The sequence below is a fragment of the Mobula hypostoma genome, chromosome 14, assembly GCF_963921235.1.
Source record: "Mobula hypostoma chromosome 14, sMobHyp1.1, whole genome shotgun sequence".
In the NCBI taxonomy this organism is placed as follows: Eukaryota; Metazoa; Chordata; class Chondrichthyes; order Myliobatiformes; family Myliobatidae; genus Mobula; species Mobula hypostoma.
The window spans coordinates 43,834,831-43,857,412 of NC_086110.1; the positions used below are offsets into that span (position 1 = coordinate 43,834,831).

The 22,582-nt window shown below is 39.4% G+C and overlaps 1 protein-coding gene across 1 annotated transcript; it reads right to left on the bottom strand.

The window, feature by feature from the left end:
• Window positions 1-1,755: 1,755 nt before the first annotated feature.
• On the bottom strand, window positions 1,756-20,588 carry LOC134356236 (microtubule-associated proteins 1A/1B light chain 3B). Its single transcript, XM_063067027.1, has 4 exons — window positions 20,399-20,588; window positions 9,680-9,735; window positions 5,406-5,512; window positions 1,756-3,962 (listed from the first exon to the last, which is right to left on the bottom strand). The coding sequence occupies exons 1-4, from the start codon at window positions 20,436-20,438 to the stop codon at window positions 3,788-3,790; spliced, it is 378 nt and encodes a 125-aa protein (XP_062923097.1). The 5' UTR covers window positions 20,439-20,588; the 3' UTR covers window positions 1,756-3,787.
• Between the last annotated feature and the right edge of the window lie 1,994 nt (window positions 20,589-22,582).

Below are 22,582 nucleotides of genomic sequence, written 5' to 3' on the forward strand. Positions count from 1 at the left end.
CTTTCCCCTCACAAAGTCATGCTGATTATTGCTAATCATACTATGCATCTTCAAAGGCTTGTAAATCCCATCTCTAAGAACCCTCTCCAGTAGTTTCTTTGCTTAACCCTGGTCTGTAATTTCCAGTAATAGCCTGATTATCCATATTGTACAAAAGAATAACATTTGCCACCCACCAACCTTCTGGTACTACTCTTGTGGCCAGAGGATGCAAAGACCATTGCTAATAGTGCAGCAATTCCACCACTCCCCCCACACCCACACACATGACCAAGAAACTGATTGTAGACCTCAGGAAGAGGGAAACCAGAGGTTCATGAGCCAGTAATCAGAGGTAAAGAGGGTTAGTAAATTTAGAGTCCTGGGTGTTACTACCTCAGAAGACCTGTCCTGGCCCCTTCCTGTAAACATAATTGCAAAGAAAGCACAGAAGCACCTCTACTTCCTCAGGAGTCTGAAGATTCAGTATGTTATCAAAAGCTTTGGCTAACTTCTATAGATGTGTGGTGGAAAGTGTGCTGACTGACTGCATTAGTGTCTGTTTCCAGAACACCAATGTCTGAGCAGAAAATCCTACAAAAGGTAGTGGATTCAGCCCAGTAATCACAGGTAAAGCCCTCCCAGCCATTGAGTACAGCTACATGAAATGTTGCCATAGGAAAGCAGCATTTATTTATCAAAAATCTTTACCATCAAGGCCACTTTCTTTTCTCGCTGCTGCCATCAGGAAGAAAGTACAAGTGCCTCAGGACTCTTACCCACCAGGTTCCAGAACAGTTACTACCCCTCAACCACCAGGCTCTTGAACAAAAGGGGATAACTACACTAAGGACTTTCATCATGTTAATTAATGATTATTTATTTATATATGCATTTGCAGTTTGTTGTCCATTGATCCTGTTCTATAGATTTGCCAAGTATGCCTGCAGAAAAAGAACTTCATGGATGCATGTGGTGACATGCATTACTCTGATAGTAAATTTTACTTTGATTTCTCATAGTAACCTGGGATATATTCTGTCCCACCCTAGTTCCAAAAGAGCATCTTTCTTAACCTTGACATATTCCAGTATATTATTCTATTCTATGCTGACCTCACATTTGTCACAGTCTCACTGGTGAATATTGAAATGAAACATTCATAAAATATTCATGGTAGGCTAATACAGGCTAATCATGAATTATCACAAAAGTGCCTGCAGTGCAATATTTAGCTTTGGTGTTTTTTTAAAAAAAAACAAAAATGGATAAATACAAATACACTTGTAAAAATTCATTCCTCAGCCTCTGGTGCTCCAGGAAAATTAACCCATCTTATCCAATCTCTCCTTAAAACTCAAGTTCTCCAATCCAGCCAACATTCCAGTGAATCTTCTCTACACCCGCTACAATGTAACCACATCATTGCCCCTATAGCATGGTGACAAGAACGGTACACAATATTCCAAATGTACTCTAATCAATATTTTGTGAAGCTACAGCATAGGATCTGAAATTTTATATTTGATACTGTCCTATGAAGGGAATACTATGCTTTCTTTTCCACTACCTACTTTTGTTGCTACTTTCCGCAGGCTATGGAGTTGATTGAACCCTAGTGTTCTGCTGTTGATCAATATTCTTTAGTATTACCCCCATTTGACTTACCCTGCACTCGCTGGGATTAAATTCCATTTGTTGTATCAGTGGCAATTGTTAATTGATATTTTACTGTGTTTACTATTAATAGCATTGCTGAAGAAAGCAAACCAAGATTTTACTTTGTTCTCATTTATTCGAAAAGGGCAAATGCATCTCTCCATTCAGGCACGCAGTTCATACTCAGTATATCATACACAGTATATTTACAAGTTGTCAGTTCTGGTTTCTCAACAGCAGATCCAAAATAATACAATAAAAAAAGTTCTAATTTACAAATTACACAAATCTGTTTATGTACTATTGAAAATATACATTAGGTCAAGTGTCATTGAAGTACTTTAATTTATGTAAAACAAAATGACAGTTAAAACTAAAACCAAGGCACTGTTGAACATTTTTGGATTTTTTTCACATTCTGTTTTCAGAAACACCAAACAAAAATCAGGATGAAGTTCACAGTGGAGACAGCAGGTGATAACAATGGAATATAATGGGTGAGAGAGAAATATGGCAATAATTAAATGCTTTATGTTTTGAGATATTTTAGAACGAGAGTCAGTAACAGGTCTAAATATTCTAATAAATACTGAACATTTAACCATTTGGAACAGCTTGAATAATTTGCAGCATTATACAAAGAATTTCAGAATGCAGTCAATGTTCCTCAAATGTCAACAGTACTAATGGCTTACTTTACAACTAAAAGATACAATTCTTGGCAATAATGTAGCCTATACATTTTAATAATAACCTTCGTAATGATTTTGTGCCTGCAATTCCTTACAGCAAGGTGACGAGGATATATAAAGCAGGTAATTACTATTTCAGGTATTAACATATGCAGCAAAAGCAGTGAATCAAGAAAGTCTGCCTTCAGTATTTACACATTAACAAATAAAAGGTATGCACATTTTAAATTTCATATTCTTAAATTTCCAGGACTACTCATCTAAGAAATTCAAAATAATGTTCTTTAAATACACTGTAAAGATACTAATTAAAATTACTTACCATTAGGAAACAATATTTAGATGCACATAAAAGGAGAGAAACAAAGTTACGACTAGTATGTAAAGTTAATTAGGATGCCTGGTTACACTATATACTCAATATCAAAGAAAAAAGTGGACAGATGACAAATTTATGACAAAGAACATTCATGCAATCAAAATGGAGGGCTAAATTAATCTTCAAGCAAAAACTTAATTGTTTAAAAAACATTACAGAAGATGTAACGGAATGGTTGTTTATTATTTGTATCCCTATTTCTGCAGACTATACTGTATATGATGCACTTTTAAAGTTGGTTCAATTTTTATTCTGGTGCTTTACCACAGTTTCAATACAGACAGTCTGGATATATTTAGAATGCAGATTTATCAAGTTCAACCTCTATTCAACTGTCACTAAATCTTAGCAAGAGTATCCATAGCTGGAGATCGAGTACGTGAGAAACAACTTTGAATTGACAAACAGCTATTCAGAAGTGAAGCAAATTTCATTTTTAAATGAGAAATGGTTATACTGCAATAATTTCCTTAAGAAAATTGTGAAAGACTAAAATTGAGAAACTCTTCTTTTCTATGTCTGAATCCAATAGCATTAATTCTTGGCTGCCCTTCCTTCAAAAAAAAAGCCATAACTTCTCTAGTTGAAACATTTCCACTGCCACTTAAAATCACTTACCAAAGAGATTGAATGTAGGTGGACAGAGAATAACGATTAGTTAGAAATAATCTATTTTATGAACAAGCCACTTAAATGCTCTTCAGTAATTCACATTTGAAGCACTATTGAGTTTTAGACAATTCCTGATCATTTCAAAGCAAAATCTGTTTAGTTATTTTGCTTTTGAGAAGTCACTCAAATTACTTCAGTCTGTAGTTAATAAAAGATACCTGATGATCGCTGAATGCAATTTGAATTTGGCGTAAAATGACTATGGACAGCTTTTACAAGAATACAGTACAATTTTGAGAGCCTAACAAGCAAAGTACTGCAGTTACACTACCAGCTTTTTAATTCCAATTAACTGTGATACCTCCTCATTCTTGAAGGAGCTGAATAAGCTGCCGTATGTTTTGCAATGCTTTGTGGCAGGGAACCTACAGGAATATTGAGGGAGGTACTGTAGACCAAATTACAGTTACAGTGTAGTGCCCATTCCAAAGGTTTCCTGGGATGCATAGACCATGTAGAGGAAACCATCTTCATCCTTCTCACGTTCATACACTTCAGATATAGGTGTGGAAACACTGACCATGCTGTGCCCATTTACCAACAGGAAAAAAGCCTGATTTGAATTTAATTGCAGGCGTCTCCTAAAAGAGTTAGAAATAACATTTCAGATTCTTACCAAACTTGGGTAGCAAATTTACTGATGAAGACATTAAAATATTAACATTTATGAACATTATAATTTTCATTACTTTATTTAGCATGAAGCACTTTGCAATCAGGTAATTATTACAAAAAAAACAGTAACTCACTGTAAAGTTAGTAATTTTCATCTGTTTAAATTGGCATAACCAACCTCAGCTTGCTGAATGACAAGGCTGAATGAGAAGTCACCCAGTTTTACTGTTACTGGTAAGCACCGGCATAAAGTCAAAGATATCTACCATGTCTTTCACTGTAGTATAATACAACTCATGCTCACTCCCCCGCCACCATAACCCCAAACACTATCTTGGACAAAAAAGGTCCTCAGGTCTTTGCTGGAATCTCATTTGTATGCTTCTAATTAGATTTGCACCATAATACTGCAAGTATTAAACTCTGCTACTGAACTGAGCCAAAAAAAACACCATCATTCCATAAACTTTATAACCTTTCTCAAATATCTACTAATCACATCAGCTTTCAACACCTCTTCTACTATCCAACTAGGTGGGACCATACTAGAGATCCCTCACATCCCACTGAGAATTACTTGTCTTGCCACTTCTTTTCCAATGCTGCTCCCAGTGCAACATCTTTTAAAAGCAGACCTTTAGTAAAAGCTTTCAGATTGCTAGTTCCAATTTTCACACTAAAACTCCCCTTAATTAACTGAAATGACACAAACCATTTGTCTTCTACCCAACTCATTCCCTGGACATTGGACAGTCATCTGTCTCAGAGAACTAGACTGCAACCTTGACATTATACTTGACTCTGATGAGCTTCAAGCCATCTATCCATAAAGACCACCCACTTTCATCTTTATAACAGTCCAAAATACACTTCAACTTCTCTGTCTGAATAGAACTGCTATCAAAATTCATATACCTTAATATTATTGACCAACTGCACCAAATGATTCATAGTTGGCCCATTTCATACAGCCCTCTTTAAACCTTGCCCATCAAAATCACTGCCCAAAATTCTACTCACACCAAACCCTATTCACCCATCTGCTCATTTAACTGACAGCCTATTAATCAGCCATTCAATTCTCAAAGACCTACATTTTGAGAGCATACTTCAGCATTTCACATTTGCAATATCTGTACATTTTAAAAAGTAGAGGAACATATAGAGCAGGTTAAATACACAAAAATTTAAAACAAAGTTCAAAATTTCTGGAGCAAGATGTATAATAGCAAATCAGCCCAGGTGACAATGGTGCATAAAACCTCTAAAGTGATTTAGAAGCCACAGAAACTTCATTAACTTTACAGATAAGATTTTGATTAAAAACAATTGATGGCTTTATGCACTAATCAAAATGTTTGAATACAAAGGACCAACACACTCAATGACCGTTTATATAAAATGCATACCGTATGATTTTGATCAGTTCACTCATGTTTACATGGTCAGGGACAAGAAATTTGGTTTTATCCAACAAAGGCAATTGCTTTTCTCCCTTGTATCTTTCAATTATGACCTGAAAATTAAAAAAGATACATCAGCTATATATTTATTAGATATTAGTCACTGTTTCATGATATAGAAGGCTGCAAATTAGATTAGATTATGAGGACACTCAGTCCTCGTTTATTGTCATTTAGAAATGCATGCATTAAAAAAATGACACAATGTTCCTCCAGAATGATACAAGAAAACACAGGACAAACCAAGACTAAAACTGACAAAGACCACATAATTATAACATATAGTTACAACAGTGCAAAGCAATACCATAATTTGATAAAGGGTAGACCATGGGCAAGGTAAAGAAAGTCTCAAAGTCCCGATAGACTCATCATCTCACGCAGGCGGCAGAAAGGAGAAACTCTCCCTGCCATGAACCTCCAAGCGCCGCCAACTTGCTGATGCAGCACCACTGGAAGCACCCGACCGCAGCGGACTCCGAGTCCATCCAAAAACTTCAAGCCTCTGACCAGCCCCTCCGAGCACCATCCTCTGCCGAGCGCTTCGACCCTGCCCCGACCGCCAAGCAACCAACAAAGCCGAGGACTCGGGGCCTTCTCCTTCAGAGATTCTGGACCACACAGTAGCAGTAGCAGCAGCAGCAAAGCAGGCATTTCAGAAGTTTCACCAGATGTTCCTCCGTGCTTTCATGTCCATCTTCATCAAATCAGGATTGTGCATGGCACCCTACTCGACAAATAACAGACATCACCACCGGAGTGGCCGCTGTGAGCTGCGTTGCGCCGCCATCTTCTCCTCCCTCTTGCCTCATTCCCTCATTCAGGCTGTAGCACTGAACGGTCACATGAAATCACTGTATAAGTTACAAATTCAAGTTCCTTTTTTGAGGGCAAGGACATAATCAAAACTGACACTAGTGTCAAATCAAGCTAGTATTACACTATTGAAGATGGTAGTACTTGCTCAAGAGTAAAATTGTGTCATGTGCTTTTGCACTTTTCAATGTTGAATGCAAAGGAGATAGAGGGCGAGCTAGTGTTGTACCAGCACTCAAATCAGTTCTATACTGCAGCTGCAAGGAGGCCATCACTGGTACTCAATATAGAGGAGTGACTGAGGTAGCAAGGTAGTGCAGTGGCTAGCACAACACTTTACAGTACTGGCAACCTGGGTTCATTTCCTGTTGTTGCGTACAAGGAGTTTGTATGTTCTCCCCGCGACCACATGGGTTTCCTCTGGGTGCTCTGGTTTCCTCCCACAATACAAAGACATACTAGTTGATAGGTTAATTGGTCATTGTAAATGGTCCTGTGATTAGTCTAGGGTTAAATCTGGGGACTGCTGGGCAGTGTGGCTCCATTTGATCAAGGCAGATCCATTTCTTTCTCAACCTCATTCTCCTGCCTTCTCCCTGTAAGCTTTCACGTCTTGACTTAAAGAATCAATCAAACTCTGCCTTAAGTATACTCAATGACCTAGCCTCAACAGCTGCTTGCAGCAACAAATTCCAGATTCAGGTTGTGTTGTCTGGTCCTAGACTACCCACTATAGGAAACAAACATCCACTCTTATCCAAGCTTTCCAAACATTTGATAGATTTTAATGAGATTTCCCCCCCTCCACCACCCTAAAGCCCAGAGCCATTAAACACTCCTCATATGATCAGAGAATCATTTTTGTGAACCTCCTTTGAACTCTCTCCAATGCCAGTACAGCCTTTCTTAGATAAGGGATCCAAACTGCTCACAATACTCCAAGTGAACCCTCACCGGTGCCATATAAAGCCTCACTATTCTATCCTTGTTTCTATATTCTAGTCCTCTCAAAATGAATGCCAACGTTGCATTTGGCATCCTCACTGACTCAACCTGCAAGTTAACCATTAGGGAATCTTCCATGAGGACTCAAGTCCCTTTGCACCACTGATTTTTGAAACTTCTCCCTGCTTAAAAAATAGTCTACACCTTTATTACTTCTACCAAAGTGCATGACTAAGACACTTCCTGACAGTGTATTCCACCTGCCACTTCTTTGCCCATTCTCCTAATCTGGCCACGTCCTTCTGCAGCTTCCCTGCTCCTTCACCTATCTTCTATATTGTCCATAAAGCAATCAATTCCGTCATTCAAATCACTGACATACATTGTAAAAAGAAGCAGCCCCAACAGACACTTGTGCAACACCACTAGTCACTGGCAGCCAAACTGAAGAGACTCCCTTTAGTCTCATTCATTGCCTCCTGTCAATCTACCCATACTAACATCTTTCCTGTAATACCATGTGCTCTAATTTTGCAAGCAGCCTTGGGGCACCTTCTAAAAGGCCTTTTGAAAATCCAAGTACACAACATCCACTTTATCTACCCTGCTTGTTATTTCATCAAAGAATTCTAACAGACATGTCAGGCAAGACTTTTCCTTGAGGAAACCATGCTGACTACAGCCTATTTTATCACGTCCCTCCAAGTACCCCAAGACCTCATCCTTGATAATCTACTCCCAACATCTTCATAACCAGTGAGGTCAGATTAACTGGCCTATAGTTTCCTTTCTTCTGCCTTTCTCCCTTCTTGAAGAGTGAGTGACATTTGCAATTTTCCAATCCTCCAGAACCACACCAGAATCTAGTGATTCTTGAAAGATCATTACTAATGCCTCCACAATCTCTGCAGCCACCTCTTTCAGAACCCTGGGTGAAGGCCATCTGGTTCAGGTGACTTGTCCATCTTCAGACCTTTCAGCTTCAAGCACCTTCTTCCTAGTAATAACAATCGCATTCACTCCTGCCCCCGACATTCTCAAGCTTCTGGCATACTGCTAGTGAAGACTGATGCAAGATACTCATTCAGTTCATTTGCCATTTCCTTGCTCCCCCATTATACCTATCCAGCATCACTTTCCAGTGGTCTGATATCCATTCTCACCTCTTACTCTCTATCTGGAAAAAAAAAGCATTTGGTATTCTCGATATTACTGGCTCGATTACCTTCATATTTCACCTTTTTGCTCCTTACAGCTTGTTTAGTTGCCTTCTGTCAGTTTTTAAAAATCTTCTGAATCCTCTAACTTCCTACCAATTTTTGGTCTATTATATGCCCTTTCTTTTGCCATTATGTTGGCTTTGACTTCTCTTGGCAGCCATGGTTATGTCATCCTGCCTTTTTAAGCCATCTTCTTTGGGATTATATACACTACACCTTCTGAATTGCTCCCAGAAACTCCAGCCATTGCTGCTCTGCCATCAACTTTGGCCAGCTCCTCTCTCGTGCCTTTGTAATTGGCTTTACTCCAGTGCAAGGCTGAGAAATCTGACTTTAGCTTCTCCCTCTCATATTGCAGAGTAAATTCTATCAGATTATGATCAGCATCTCCTAAGGGGTCTTTTACCTTAAGCTCCCTAATCAAATCCAGTTCATTGCACAATTCCAGAATGGCTGAACCCCTAGTGGGTTCAAACACAAGCTGCTCTAAAAAGCCATCTTGTAGGCATTCTACAAATTACCTTGGACTCCAAAATCAGCATCAACCTGACTTTCCCAATCTACCTGCATATTAAAATCCCCGCAACTATTGCAACATTGCCTTTTTGACATGCATTTTCTATCCCCGTTGCAATTGGTAGCCCATTCTGGCTTCTGTTTGAAGGTCTGTACATCTTGTTATTGAATTGACAGCAAAAAGACAGCTGTGCAATGAACTTCCAGACTTTAAACCATGTGCCTTTTTGCATGCAAGTAACTGTCTGTGCAGAGCTTAGATGGCAGCACATCTGAACTCCCTAGTGTATTTCTGCAGTGCACACAAAAACATCAGTTCTATCAGATACTGATTGAAAAAGTGATTTGTTCATTTTTATCCATTTTCAGGAAAAGATGGTTCTCAATGAATATTCAAAGCTATCAATTTTAATTATTTGCACATTTTTTCCAATTGTTACAAAATGCCTGTGGCTTGTTCAATAAAGTTCCTGCAGTAAGGAGGATGTTGGAAGGCACTTGGCTGCGAAGGGCAAGTGCTATTATAGACATCCCACAAAAGTCAAGTTTAGTTCCGTTAGCCAGCAGCTACCATGAGAAGACACAAGAATCAGGAAGGCACTGGGGGCAGCAGGAGATTAAACCAACAGCTGGAAAGCATCTTCCCAATTTGTCCGATCTCCCCAATTCTTGTCATATACTATTTTGAAATTTAAAAAAAATTTCAACTGCTAGTGTACTCACTGGAATTTTGTTGGGATGCTGCTCTCGAATAAGATGCACATCTTCCACTCTCTGCTCTGCAAAACAGATTAATTTTATGTAAAACTGTGGAATTCTCACAGGGATTTTATGAAAAATAATTAAGAAATCAGGAAGGTACAGGAACCTTAAGACACACACTACCAGGTTCAGAAACAGTTATTAACCTTCAACCATCAGGTTCTTGAACCAAAGGGGGTAACTTCACTTGCCCCATCATTGGAATGTTCCAACATTCTATGGACTGACTTTCAAGTACTCTCATCTCATGTCTGATTTTTTTTTTGTATTTGCACAGTTTGTAGTATTTTTCCACACTGTCTGAACACTTAAGTTCATTATTATTCTATTATGGATTTATTGAATATGCCCACAAGAAAATGAATCTCAGGGTTGTACAGAGTGATTTAACTTTCCTTTGATTGAAATTTTCTTTGAACTTTAAACACATTTTCCACAAAGATTTCCCCTCTTATAGAGCATGTTCAAAAATTTCAACCTTACTTTGTGAAGCAAAACTAAGAAAAGGATTAAAAACCATATGTAATGATTCATTTTTAGCTATACACATAGGAGCTGGATGATCAAACATGCAATTTCCCCCATACACACAAAAAGACCACTATTTGTATATGCAATTTTTAAAATATTAGCAGTAACAATCCCAATAAATATCAAAACTCAAAAAAGTTTCCCTGTTGCACCAAAAATTGATTCCCAAGTAGACATACTAGAGATAAAGTAAACGATATCCTTAGACACAAATGAAAGCAATAGTTTAAAAATACCAGTCTCTGCCCCCTCCTACCCAAAAGCAGGGGGGCAGAGAATTTGATTAAGGAACAGTCTTGCGGGATGGCTTTTATGTCAATCCAAAAATCTTCAGAACGCTGAATGGCATTAATTCTGAACAATTCAAGTTGCAACATGCAAATTTAAACCAGAGGCAAATCCAAACCAAAATCTGGTAATATAAAAACCTGAGGGATTCTGTGAAGTAATTCATTTTAGCCTCTTAAAAAAAAAACTCTTGATTAGCATGATACTGCATCAGGAATGCAAGGAAAATATGCAATGCAAAGAAAAACACTATTTTCACTCAAAGAATAATAGCTCCCCCCATCTAAAAACTACAGACAGTTTACATAGAACCATGTTCAGTAATAGAATTCAGAACACTAGCAAGTTAATTTGGAGTCTACAGCTTCAAGATTTTCTTCTACCAAAACAAACAAATGAACTAAAAGAAAAAGCAACCAGTTTAGATTGAGCAGTTAAGATTATGTAGAACAAATCTTCTAGGTAACAGTGAAGGCAGTTACAATTACAACTATGAGCTGTCAGTCATTAATGCACCAATTAAAAGTTTCTTTACTATATCAACTCATTTTAAGTTTGTTAAAAATGGTAAATATCACAACCATGACTAGATATGCTATCAGATAGTAATGCCAAAAGTATTGAATTGGCTTCTTCCCCCTTCCTTTCCAGTCCTGAAGCAGGGTCTTGGCCCAAAATGTCAACTGTTTGTTTATTTCAATAGATGCTGCCTGACCTGCTGAGTCTCTCTAGCACTGTGAGATGCTCTGAATTTCCAGCACCTGCAGAATCTCGTGTTCTTCAATTGGAAATTGCTTTATTGTCATACACTAAAATATAGTGAAAAGATTGCCTTGCATATTGTTCATACAGATCAAATCATTACACAGCACAATGAGGTACAGCAAGGTACTATAATAGAATTTAGAATAAAGTGTAACAGCTACAGAGAAAGTACAGTGGAAGTAAACATAGGTGCAAGATCAAAGTAGATTGTGAAGTCGAGTCCATTTTATCATACTAGGGAACATTAAATAGCCATATAACAGAAGGGTAGAAGTGTTCTTGAGCCTAGTGGTACATACATCTTCTGCCAAATAGAAGGGTAGGATGAAATTGACCAGAGTGGGGTCTTTGATTATGCTGGCTGCTTTACCGAAGCAGTGAGAAGTGCAGAGTTCATGGAAGGGACACAACAAAATCATTTTTTAAACTGAAGTATATTTCATTCACATTTACTGTGAAGTTACTCACATTGAGTACCCAAATAACTCTTAAAGAAAGAAATTTCGAGATACAAGCTAAAGGAGAAACCCGAAACAGTACAAGCAGAGATTTTTAAATAAGTCCAACACAAAGACCTTAGACAACAAGAAGGATTCTTTCCAACAGCAAAATACAGAGGTGAGGATTAAAATTAAACTGGAGACATTCTTCAGGGATGAGGAATTGGGAATAAAACAGTTAATTGATCAGGGAAGTACTCAAGTACAACAGCTTTAACTGCAAATTATTAGCAATAAAGGAGATGAAGCTAAATTCTGGCATCCAGAATGCTGCAATATTAAACTTTTTTTTAAAAAAAGACTGTTTTGGGCTTTTTGATGCAAGTCAGATCTGATGGATAGGTAAGTCAAGAGTGCAGCAGGTATGACTTCCTGAAAACTTACCACAAGACAGAAGCAGAATTAGGCCATTTGGCCCATTGAGTCTGCTCCGCATTCAATTATGGTAGCCTTTGATGCTGTGGCCAATCAAGAAGCTATCTCCTCCTTAAATACATCCAATGGCCTGGCCTCCACAGCTGCCTACGGTAACAAATTCCACAAATTTACCACCCTCTGGCTAAAGAAATTTCTCTGCATCTGTTTTTAAGTGTTTTTCTGCTGGGATGGAAGAGCAAGAAAACAAGATAATTCTAGGATTGTGTGTATTAAACAACTGGGCAAAGACAGTTACCAAACAAAGAGTGAGGAAGCTAGGAAGTTGAACTACACTTGCAAACTATTTTAGCCAACCTACAGAATGAAAAAAAAACAAATAAATCTGTTTTAGATTCGTTTTTGCTTGGATTTCAACACCTGGAAGCACAACAATGCAATGCAGTCACCAACTTGTCGATGACAATCAGTGTCCATCTTTGAATTGTCAGCTGCAACTGCCTGCTTTTGACCCATAAAGGACCTCAGGGGTTCTCAACCTGGGTCCACAGACCTCTCGGCTAATGGTAGTAGTCTATGGCTTAAAAATAAACAGCTGTGAACCCCTGCTCTAAACCTTTCCCATCCATGAACTTATCCATTTTAAAAAAATGTTATTGTTCCTACCTTATCAGAATCAGGTTTAATATCACCAGCACGTTCTGAAATTGTTCACTTTGTGTGAGCAGTATAGTGTAATACATAACTAAATTATATTATGTAATTGTATATTAAATAGTTAAATTAGTGCAAAATCAAAAAAGGGTTTTGTTCATAGGTTCAATGTCCATTCAGAAATCAGACATGGCAGAGGGGAAGGTGATCCTGCTTTACCAAGACAGGGCAGGTGATAGAAGTTTGTGCAGGAGGAACACTGCCTTTAGTGATCAGAATACAACTAGTTTCAGGATAATTATGGTATGGTCTTCAGATTAAGATTCTAAATTGGGAGAGATTTTGATGACACCAGCAAAGATCTGGCAAGTGTGAACGGAGACAAGTTGTTTTCTGGCAAAGGTGTGTTTGGCAAGGGCAAGGGCTTCAAAAGTGAAATTGAGAGTTTGTATATTTATGTCAGAATAAGACAAGGATAACATGATTAGGGAAACTTGGTTTGAGAAATATTGAAGCCCTAGTTAAGGAGTACAAGAAATGCAAGAGAATACTTAAGGACAAAATCAGGAAGGCTAAAGATACGAGGTTGCTTAGCAGAGGTGGTGAAGAATCCCAAGGGCTTCAACAGATATATCAAGAACAAAAGGATACCATGGGACAAAATTGATCCTCTTGAAGATCAGAATTGTCATCAATGGATGGAGCTAAAAGATGGGCAAGATCATAAATGAATTTGTTTGCATGTGTTTACTCAGGAGGACAGTCTATAGAAGAGAGACAAAACAGCAGTGAGGTTATGAACCTTACAGATTGCAGAGGAGGTGTTTGCAGTCTTGAGGTAAGTTAGTGGAGAAATCCCCAGAGCTTGACAAGACGTTCCCTTGGATCTTGTGGCGAGATCGTGCAGAAATTGCAGGGTACCTCAGCAGAGCTATTTAAAACACCCTTAGCCACAGATGAGGTGCCAAAGGATTGGAGGATAGCTAAACGTTGTTTCGTTCTTTGAGAGAGGCTCCAAGAAGCAGCCAGGTGACATCAATAATGGGCAAGTCATTGGAAAGTATTCTTAGGGACCAAATATACAGTACCTTGAAAAAGTATTCAGCTCCCACAACTATTTTCACATTTTATCATCTCATTTTCTAAATTTAAAATATATTAAAGTAGAATTTGAGCTAATATACAAAACATTGTGCATTATATCAAAGTTGTTCCAAAACCTGTCAATTTACTAAAAATTAAAACCAAAACAGAAGCTGGAAAAGTATTCATCCCCTTTGCTATTACAATGCTAACTTTCCTCAGATGCAATCCTGTACATTAACTTACCAACTCACCCAATTTCTTGATGCAGAAAATTGGAGGATCATCCATTTTCAATGAATTATTAATATCCCCCTCCTTCTATAAGGGAGTATTAATTATTAATTCATTGAAAATAGGACCTCTATAAAGTCCAGCAGTATGGTAGATCTTCAACAGACCAAATCAAAACAAAGACAAAAGAGCATTCAAGGTAAGTCAGGAAATAATTAACAAAGCACAAATCTCAGGAATGATACAAGACATTCTCAAAAGGCATTGAACATACCACAGAGCCCAGTGCAATCATGAAAAAGTGGGGGAAAAAAACCACAGCTGCACTGCCTAGGTCAACCTGCCCATCTGAACTTTGTTGCACTTGTAAGAGACTACTGTGAGACCAGTCACTGAGCGAGCTGCAGAAGTCAGTGCTGCAACTGGAGATGAAGTTCCAGGCTCCATAATCTGTAAGGCCTTGTACCAAAAGGGTATTTAGGGAAGAATGGCAAGGAAGCAGCCCTGGCTTAAAAAAAAAACATATCCCTGCCCTTAAAGATTTTGCAAGCATCACATAGAAGTTACTATAAAGATGTGGAAGGTCTTGTGGTCAGATGAGACTAAGGTGGCACTAAAAGGCGATTCATTTGCTTGCATCTTAGGGAACAGCTTTATTTCTATCTTTGATAGACCTTTTTCCCCTTTTCAGAGTGGGGAGGGTTCTTTTGAAGACCCGACCTGGAGTTAACCTCTGACCAGTTCTTTGTGGGAATGGGATGCACTCTCAGGGCCTCATGACCAGCCGCTTTTTGATATCCCAATTATACAACCCGGAAGACGAACTTCCAGGGTTCTGGGATTTTGTGGCTCTAGGGATGTGCTGATTCAAGGCCAGTGCCCCTGACTGAAGCATTGCAGGAGAACACAGAACATTGGGAACAGAAGATGAGCTGCCAGGGATTGTGCCTGTGGAGAGCTGCACCTTTCTGGTGCCAAGTTTTTGGGGTACTGCAAGTCAGTGTCTTTATTGACTCTTTGTTGCACACCTGAGTGCTCGGTGGAGGGTGCTGGTGGGGGTGGGAGGAGGTCATTGCCTTGCCTCAGCTTGTACATGGCGGGTTGGGAGCTTTGAGGTTCAACATTTTAACTGTCATTCTTTGGGACATTCCTGTCCTCATGGATGTCTGCGAAGAAACAATTTCAGGTTGTATATTGTATACATTTGACATTAAGTGCATCTACTGAAAGCTACTGAGGTGAAACTTTCTGGCTTCAACACTAAGCGGCATGTATGGCACAAATCTAATACTGCACATCAGCCAGGTAACATTATCCCTACTGTAAAAATGAGGCAGTATCATGCTATGGGGATGCTTTTCAGCAGCAGGGTCAGGATTCATAGGAAGATGGATGCTGCTAAACAGACAAATCATGGATAAAACCTGCTTGCCTGCCAAAAAGCTTAAATTGGAGAGGAAGTTAGTCTTTCAGCAGGGCAACGGCCCAAAGCACACTGCCAGAGCATCTTCAAATGAAGAAAACTGATGTTATTGAGTGGCCCAGAGTCTTGAGCTTAACTCAATCAAACATCTCTGGCAAGAAATCAAATTTGCCGTACACCACCACTCCCCAACTAACCCGGAACAGTTTGAGCAATTTTACAAGGAATAATGGGCAATTTTGCTCCATCACATCGTGGAAAGCTAACAGAGACTTATCAAAAAATACTGGCTATAGAAACTGTGAGAGGTGGTTCAACCAAGTACTGAGCAAACAGGGGTGAATACTTCTGAACTTCTGACATCTCGTTTTCTAAATTTTTAGTTTTTTTTTAAATCTCTATAATTTTCCCTGTTTTTTGTGCTCTACTGTGGAAAAAGGAACATCTGATTCACAAATTATCAGTTAAATTGATCAAAAGCTATGGTTGTAATATTCATTTATGTGAGCAAACAGTTGGGAGCTGAATAGTTTTTTTTACAAAGCACTGTCCAAGTCTTTGTATAGACAAGGACTGATTACAGATAGTCAACAGGATTTTGTGCATGGTAGATAGTGTCTAACCAATCTTAGAATTTTTCAAGCACGTTGCCAGGAAAGTTAATGAAGGCAAGGCTGTGGATGTTATCAATGTGGATTTGAGCACAGCCTTTAACAAGGTCCTACATGGGAAGATGGTCAAGAAGGTTCAGTTGTTTGTTATTCAAGATAAGGTAGCAAACTGGATTAAACATTGGCTTCAAGGGAGAGGCCAGAGTGGTAGTAGATGGTTGTCTCTCTGACTGAAGACCTGTGACTAATGGTGTGCCACATGGATCAGAATATTAACTGGATGATAATGTAGTAACTGGATCAGCAAATTTGCTGATGACACCAGGATTCCGGGTTAGCAAAGAAGACTATCAAAGTTCTGAACCAGCCGGAAAAATGGGCTGAAACATGGTAGAGGGAATTTAATGTAGACAAGTGTGAGGGGTTGCACTTTGGGAGAACAAACCTTTTAGTCGGACACTGAGGAGTAGGGTAGAAGAGGGATCTAGAAACATACAAATCCACAATTCCTTGAAAGTGACACCACAGGTATATAGGATCATCAAGAGAACTGCTGGTACATTGGCCTGCCTATTGAGTAGAGTCGGGATGTTATGCTGAAGTTGCACAAGATGCTGGTGAGGCCTGGTTTAGAGTATTATGTCCAGTTTTGGTCACCTTCCTACAGGAGAGGCAAATTTTCTTTGCTCCACTTTTTCCAATCTTATTCAAATGTTTAAAAAGTGCATTTAATGTCAGAGACCATCACAAAAACAGGAGTGCTTCAAAGAATAAATGACAGTTAAATGTTAGAACCCCAAAGCCCCCCACCCACGCATAAGCAGCAATGATCCCCACTCCCCCACCAGCAAAAAAAGCATTGACAACCCTCCACAGAGCAAACATGCAGCAAAGCATCAAAGACAAAGACTTCCAGTATCCCAAAGACTACTCGCTCATCCGGTAATTCAACATACTACAGGCTCTCTCTCTCCCCCCCCCCAAGGGAAAATGAGGTGTCTCCGTTTCACAGGAACAAGGATATTGCCAGTACTAGAGGACTTCATTCCCTAAAGCATATTAGAATGAGGAGAGATTTGTTAGAGGTATACAAAATGAGATATATATAGGGTAAATGCAAGCAAGCTTTTTTCCTGAGGTTGAGTGAAGCTGAAACCAGAGGTTATCAGTAAAGGGTAAAAGGTGAAATGTTTAAAGGAAACATGAGGGGAATGAGCTTCCTTGCCAATTTTTTTTAAAAACACGATTCCAATCCTCAAGCCTACGGCTATTGCGGGAGATTTTAGATTTATCTATCACATATACATGTTAACAGTGAGCTGTGTCATTTGTGTCAACAACCAATATACCCAAGGACGTGCTGGAGGCAGCCACATGTGTCACCACACATTCCAACACCAACATAGCATGCCTACAATACTCAGCTCAACAACAGAACACACGCAACTAAACAAGCCTCTTTCCTCCCTCCCCAACCCACCCAACTGGACAGTCCTCCCCCTCCAGAACAAGCCTATAGTCTTCAGCCATTGGGCTTCAACTTATGATTAACCTTCGGACTCTGAACCGATATCAACCCCTGGACTAGACCTCCAGACACACTGACTAACCAGCCCTTGGGTCTCCTGCTCACACACATCCAGTTCCAGGAACCACAGACCAGGGAGCGACTGACATCCACAGATGTCCTTTGCTGGTCTTTGAGCATGAAGCAGAGGCCTAGACTGCAGATGTTCTTTGTCACCCATCCACATTGCTGGACTTTGAACACAAGAGTGCAGAACATAGACCTGATTTCTAACTCCTCCACATCCCTGTTCCTAAATCTTAATGTGACACTTAACTCCCCTCTATCCCAAAGCCATTCCTACAAACTTAAAAAAAAATCTACTAAATCTAAGCTACAATCTCAACAGGATCGCAGCTCAGTGCCACTTTGATCGAAATGCATCTTCCTTTAAATCTCTTCCTTGGACTTGGTACTAACCTTAAATTCTCCTGGCAGGCAAAAATGACTACTATTATTTGGGTTATCAGCCATTCTCTTTCATACCCAGTCAACAACAGCCAACATCTCCCTCAAACCTTTCTAATATTTTTAAACCTAAACAAAGGAAACTATCCCAGTTAAGTCACATCAGTTAGACTCAAAATAAAATCCCATCATAATGGTTACTCAAAAGTCCCCCCACCTCACAACTAAATCAATTAATCCTTTCTAACTGAACAAAATGAGTTCTATAATTGCCATTTCCCAAGATGGTTGTTAAATCAATATCTAAATAATACAGGATATCTATAACCATGGCTTTAATGACTTTTTTTAAAACTGCAAATAAAACTTAAAATATTACAAGAAACTAGGTAGAATAAAGAAAGGATGGAATGCATATTTTGGAAAAGTCAAAGTTCCAACTACATTATCAAAGTATGTATTGTATGCAGTATGCAACCAAGATGTCTTCTCCAGACAGCCATGAAACCTGCTCAAAGAAAAACATCACCCTCCCCACATGCAAAAAAAGCAAATCACTCAAATGGCAACAAGAACATCAATTCCACTGCCCATGCATTAAAAAAGCATTTAAATCAAGAAGATTACCTTTTCCAAGCTAGCAATCGATCTAGCTTTTTTTAAAAACTGAAAATGAGTTACATTTCTACTTCACTTATAGCAGAGTCTGTTCAACTTCCATATAATTCTGATTAACAGAGTGAAAATGGATTCCACTGGACAGCCATGTAATAGGATAAACAGTATCTGTTTCCTCATGCATATTAGTGATACACAGTTCAATGTCATCACTTCTCAACCATTCCACCAGCTAGAATTTACCATATTATTTCTTTAATATTGTGAGCAGAAATTTAATCCAAACATTGGCAAGACTAGTCTCATCTACATTTCTTTTTACAGGAACATACCCCAATTATTTTCACTGTATGCTGTAACATAACTAGCTTGCTCTCCACTGCACTGAATTTGACTACCAAGTGAACTTCGGGCTTTACAAGTAAGGTTGAAATATATATTAGAAGTAGCAATGTTCAGCAGGTAAGGCAGAATCAGTGGACAGAAAAATAATGACCATTCCAGGTTGAGATTCTTTCTCATCAGTGACTTCTCCATAAGTGCTATAAGATCTTGTGAGTATTCCCAACATTTGTTTTAGTTTCCAGTATCTGCAGTATTTTGCCTTTTCAGCTGATTTACTTCCATTACAGACAATTCTGAAGATTTGAGGGCAGCAGACATCAGATGATCACATCTAAACAGTGCTTGTCTCACTTGTGAATCACATACCACCCAAATTAAACTCCGCTTGTTTACATATGCATCACTACCTCACCATTTATATCTATGACTCGGGTTGCCAAATCCAAATTCTGGATTTTTATCCCCAAATGCCAATTTTCTCTGCGACATTTCTTAAAAAATTATTTTTTACGACTTACCGTTTTGGATTTTGTCATGGAGTCACGTTACATGACTTGGCAGTTGGGTAACCATTTTAAAAAACCATAATACAAAATTTCTAAAAAGTAGGGAAGGAAGAAAAATCTGTGCCTGCTTTATTTGCTATATTTCACTTTCATACTTCTATTGCCCTCAAATATAGCCTCCATAGTGAGACAACGCGTTTCCCTAGTCATGTGTAACGTGGAGGGGAATAACACTTTGACGTTATTGACTATTTCAAACCATAAGGAATTTACCAAAATAGCTTCCATTAATGCATAATCTCAAGAGACTGGGTTTTAATGAGGCTTCAATAAAGATATCTTGATAACAAAGGAGACTCGTGTAAATAGGCACTTGATGGTCGGCCCCATCCTGTGCTGGATGTCTCTGAAGTGGAAAACGAAACCAAGACTTAATCAGTAGAATGAAAATATTACTAGATGTAAGTACCATAATTTGATTGATTCCCTGATTACAAAACATCCCGTCCACGCGAGTCCTACACAACTTGCAAGACTCTCACGGTCTGGACATGAGAGCCAGCACATTCCCCAAACCCCATCTGAAAATGGGGTGCAATTTCCGGATTTGCGGATCCCGCCACGCACACCGCGCAAATAAAAAAGACACATGGTAGACACGGCCAGCCAAGGCCGCCAGGATTCAGGGGCCCAGCCTGGTCGCTTCACCCGTCGGAGCCAACCCTACGCCCAATCCTTTCATCGCTATGTACCAGGCCCTTCCCGTACCTACCAAAAGTCCTCCTCTGTTTGAAGGATTTCTCTGACGGCATATTAACTAAAGCGCTCTCCTTCCTCGATGGCAGCGACGTGACACGCCACGGGATGTTTACTTTATATATACACACCACAAACAAAACACACCCAATAACAACCAGCCGCAGCGAGTCCTCAAACAGTCAGTCAGCTGACTCAGAGCGTCCACATTTAACGGCCGACTTGTCCCGCCCTCCGGGCGCTGGCTCAGCCCACTGGCTCAGCCGCTGATCGACATCACAATCAGCCAAACATTCGTGCGCTTTGAAGCCCTCCCCTTTTCAAAATAGCATTGGGCTTCTGATTGGTCAGTGTTTTATAACAGACCCAAATCTATCTGGTGATTTTCTTAATTGGTCGCAGTCGCATCCCAGAGAAGCCATTAAGGTCAGTGATTGGCTGGTTGGGTTTTCATAACAGTAAATGGGATAATTTCATGGATTCCGGAGGTAAACAAGTGGGTGTCGCAAGCAGGGCGGAGTTTCTAGGAACTGCGGCAGAGCGGAAAGTCGCGCTGGAAATTACCAATGGAATTCAGGATTTATTCTCAATCGTGGGAATTTCTTCATTGATTTGTTAAAATTTCTAAAAAAAAGAATCAAGATTATAACTTCAAAACTATACATGCAGTACTATACTAGAACACAAGAAAACCTGCAGTTGCTGGAAATCCAAACAAGATGCTGGAGGAACTCAGCAGGCCAGGTAGCATCTCTGGAAAAGAGTAAACAGTCGACATTTTGGGCTGAGACCCTACATCAGGAATGATTTTAATAGCCTATTCTGTTTAGTTAGCGGGTATTGAGTTGCCATATATTATAAGTGCAGCCTCTCAGACGTTAAATTCAAGAAGCACCGTTTATCATTTTAGTAAAACAAGGCAGACTCAAAAAAAGCAGGAGGCTGTAGATACGTAACAAGGTCTCGATCCAAATTCCATCCCCCCAACACCCCACAGATAAGTTCCTCCAGTAGTTTGTTTTTCACTCTACCGCTTGTATAACAGTTCTTAAATCTGCAACTGCCGATTTAAAGTGTTTATTCTAGCCATAACTGTCGCAAATCCACGGCAATATTCACTAATTCCATACGTTAGGGCGCTTTAAAGGCTAGTACAAAACTGTAATACTCCACTATAATCACAGTCACGATAAAAAATACTGAAATTATCACTATATTCGAACATTCTTAACGAGAAACTTAAATTAATATCTCAGATTGATTTCTTTATCAGAACACGCAAAAGTTGTAAGTAGTTTTAAGTTGCAGGAAGAGGGCGGTTGGGGAGAAGACAGGATGAATCGAGAGACTTTTCTGGTCGCCACTTCTCCGCCTTCTCTGCAACTTTAATTCCTAACCTTTGAACCGTAATGGAAGTGCATTGATCTGAAACATTCCTAACATAGAAAAAAAATTGCCACGGCGGTGTGTGTATAAACAAAATATAATACTAGTTCCGATGATCCTTAAGGAGAGGTATAATCTTTCATGTAGACTAGATGCTTCAAGATACTGTAAGTTTGCACAGGGTGAATAAGGTTTGGATATTTCACCTAGCTGAGTTGCTGAGAACTGGGAGTTACAATTGTAAATTACTTAGGATTGTAATGAGAAATCCCTCCACTCAGGTGGTGGTGGAATTTTCGAATTCTCTACACTGGATGATCATTCATTAATTGTATTAAAACAGAGAACAATAGATTGGAATTGGTTTATTATTGTCATATATATGGAGGTACCGTGAAAAGCTCATCTTGTGTACTGTTCATACAGATTAAAAATGGAAGAAGATGGTGCCAGCCAAAAATGCTACCAAATGGGACATCCTCCAGACAGTTCACAAAACTAAGTCTGTCACTTCGTTTTACAACTTTTTCTTTCAAATGTGGTTCTGGTACTGTTGGAGCCTGTGATCTACATTTTGGCGGTGTGCCTTCAGCCCGGTTGGGCGATCTGGTTCTTTGCCGTCTCCAAGACTGCTTGGTGAGGTATGTGGCCCGGAGGCCAGGAAGTCTGGAGATGGGGCCTGAGCCCACAGTCGACTTCATTTCTCGGCAATCTCACTGATAAAGCATTGAGGAAGATTGAGGAGAGAGTGGATGTTCACTGCCATCTACCAGCCTCTTGCTCTCTGCTCCTGGAGGAAGGTCCCTGCGTCCCA

Excerpts from the sequence above, each read along its gene's own strand:
- LOC134356236 (XM_063067027.1), bottom strand. The coding sequence starts at position 20,438 with ATGCCGTCAGAGAAATCCTTCAAACAGAGGAGGACTTTTG. Across the intron at positions 9,736-20,398 it reads CAAACAGAGGAGGACTTTTG|AGCAGAGAGTGGAAGATGTG; the intron begins GTAGGTACGGGA and ends TCTGTTTTGCAG. Across the intron at positions 3,963-5,405 it reads GAACTGATCAAAATCATACG|GAGACGCCTGCAATTAAATT; the intron begins GTATGCATTTTA and ends TAACTCTTTTAG.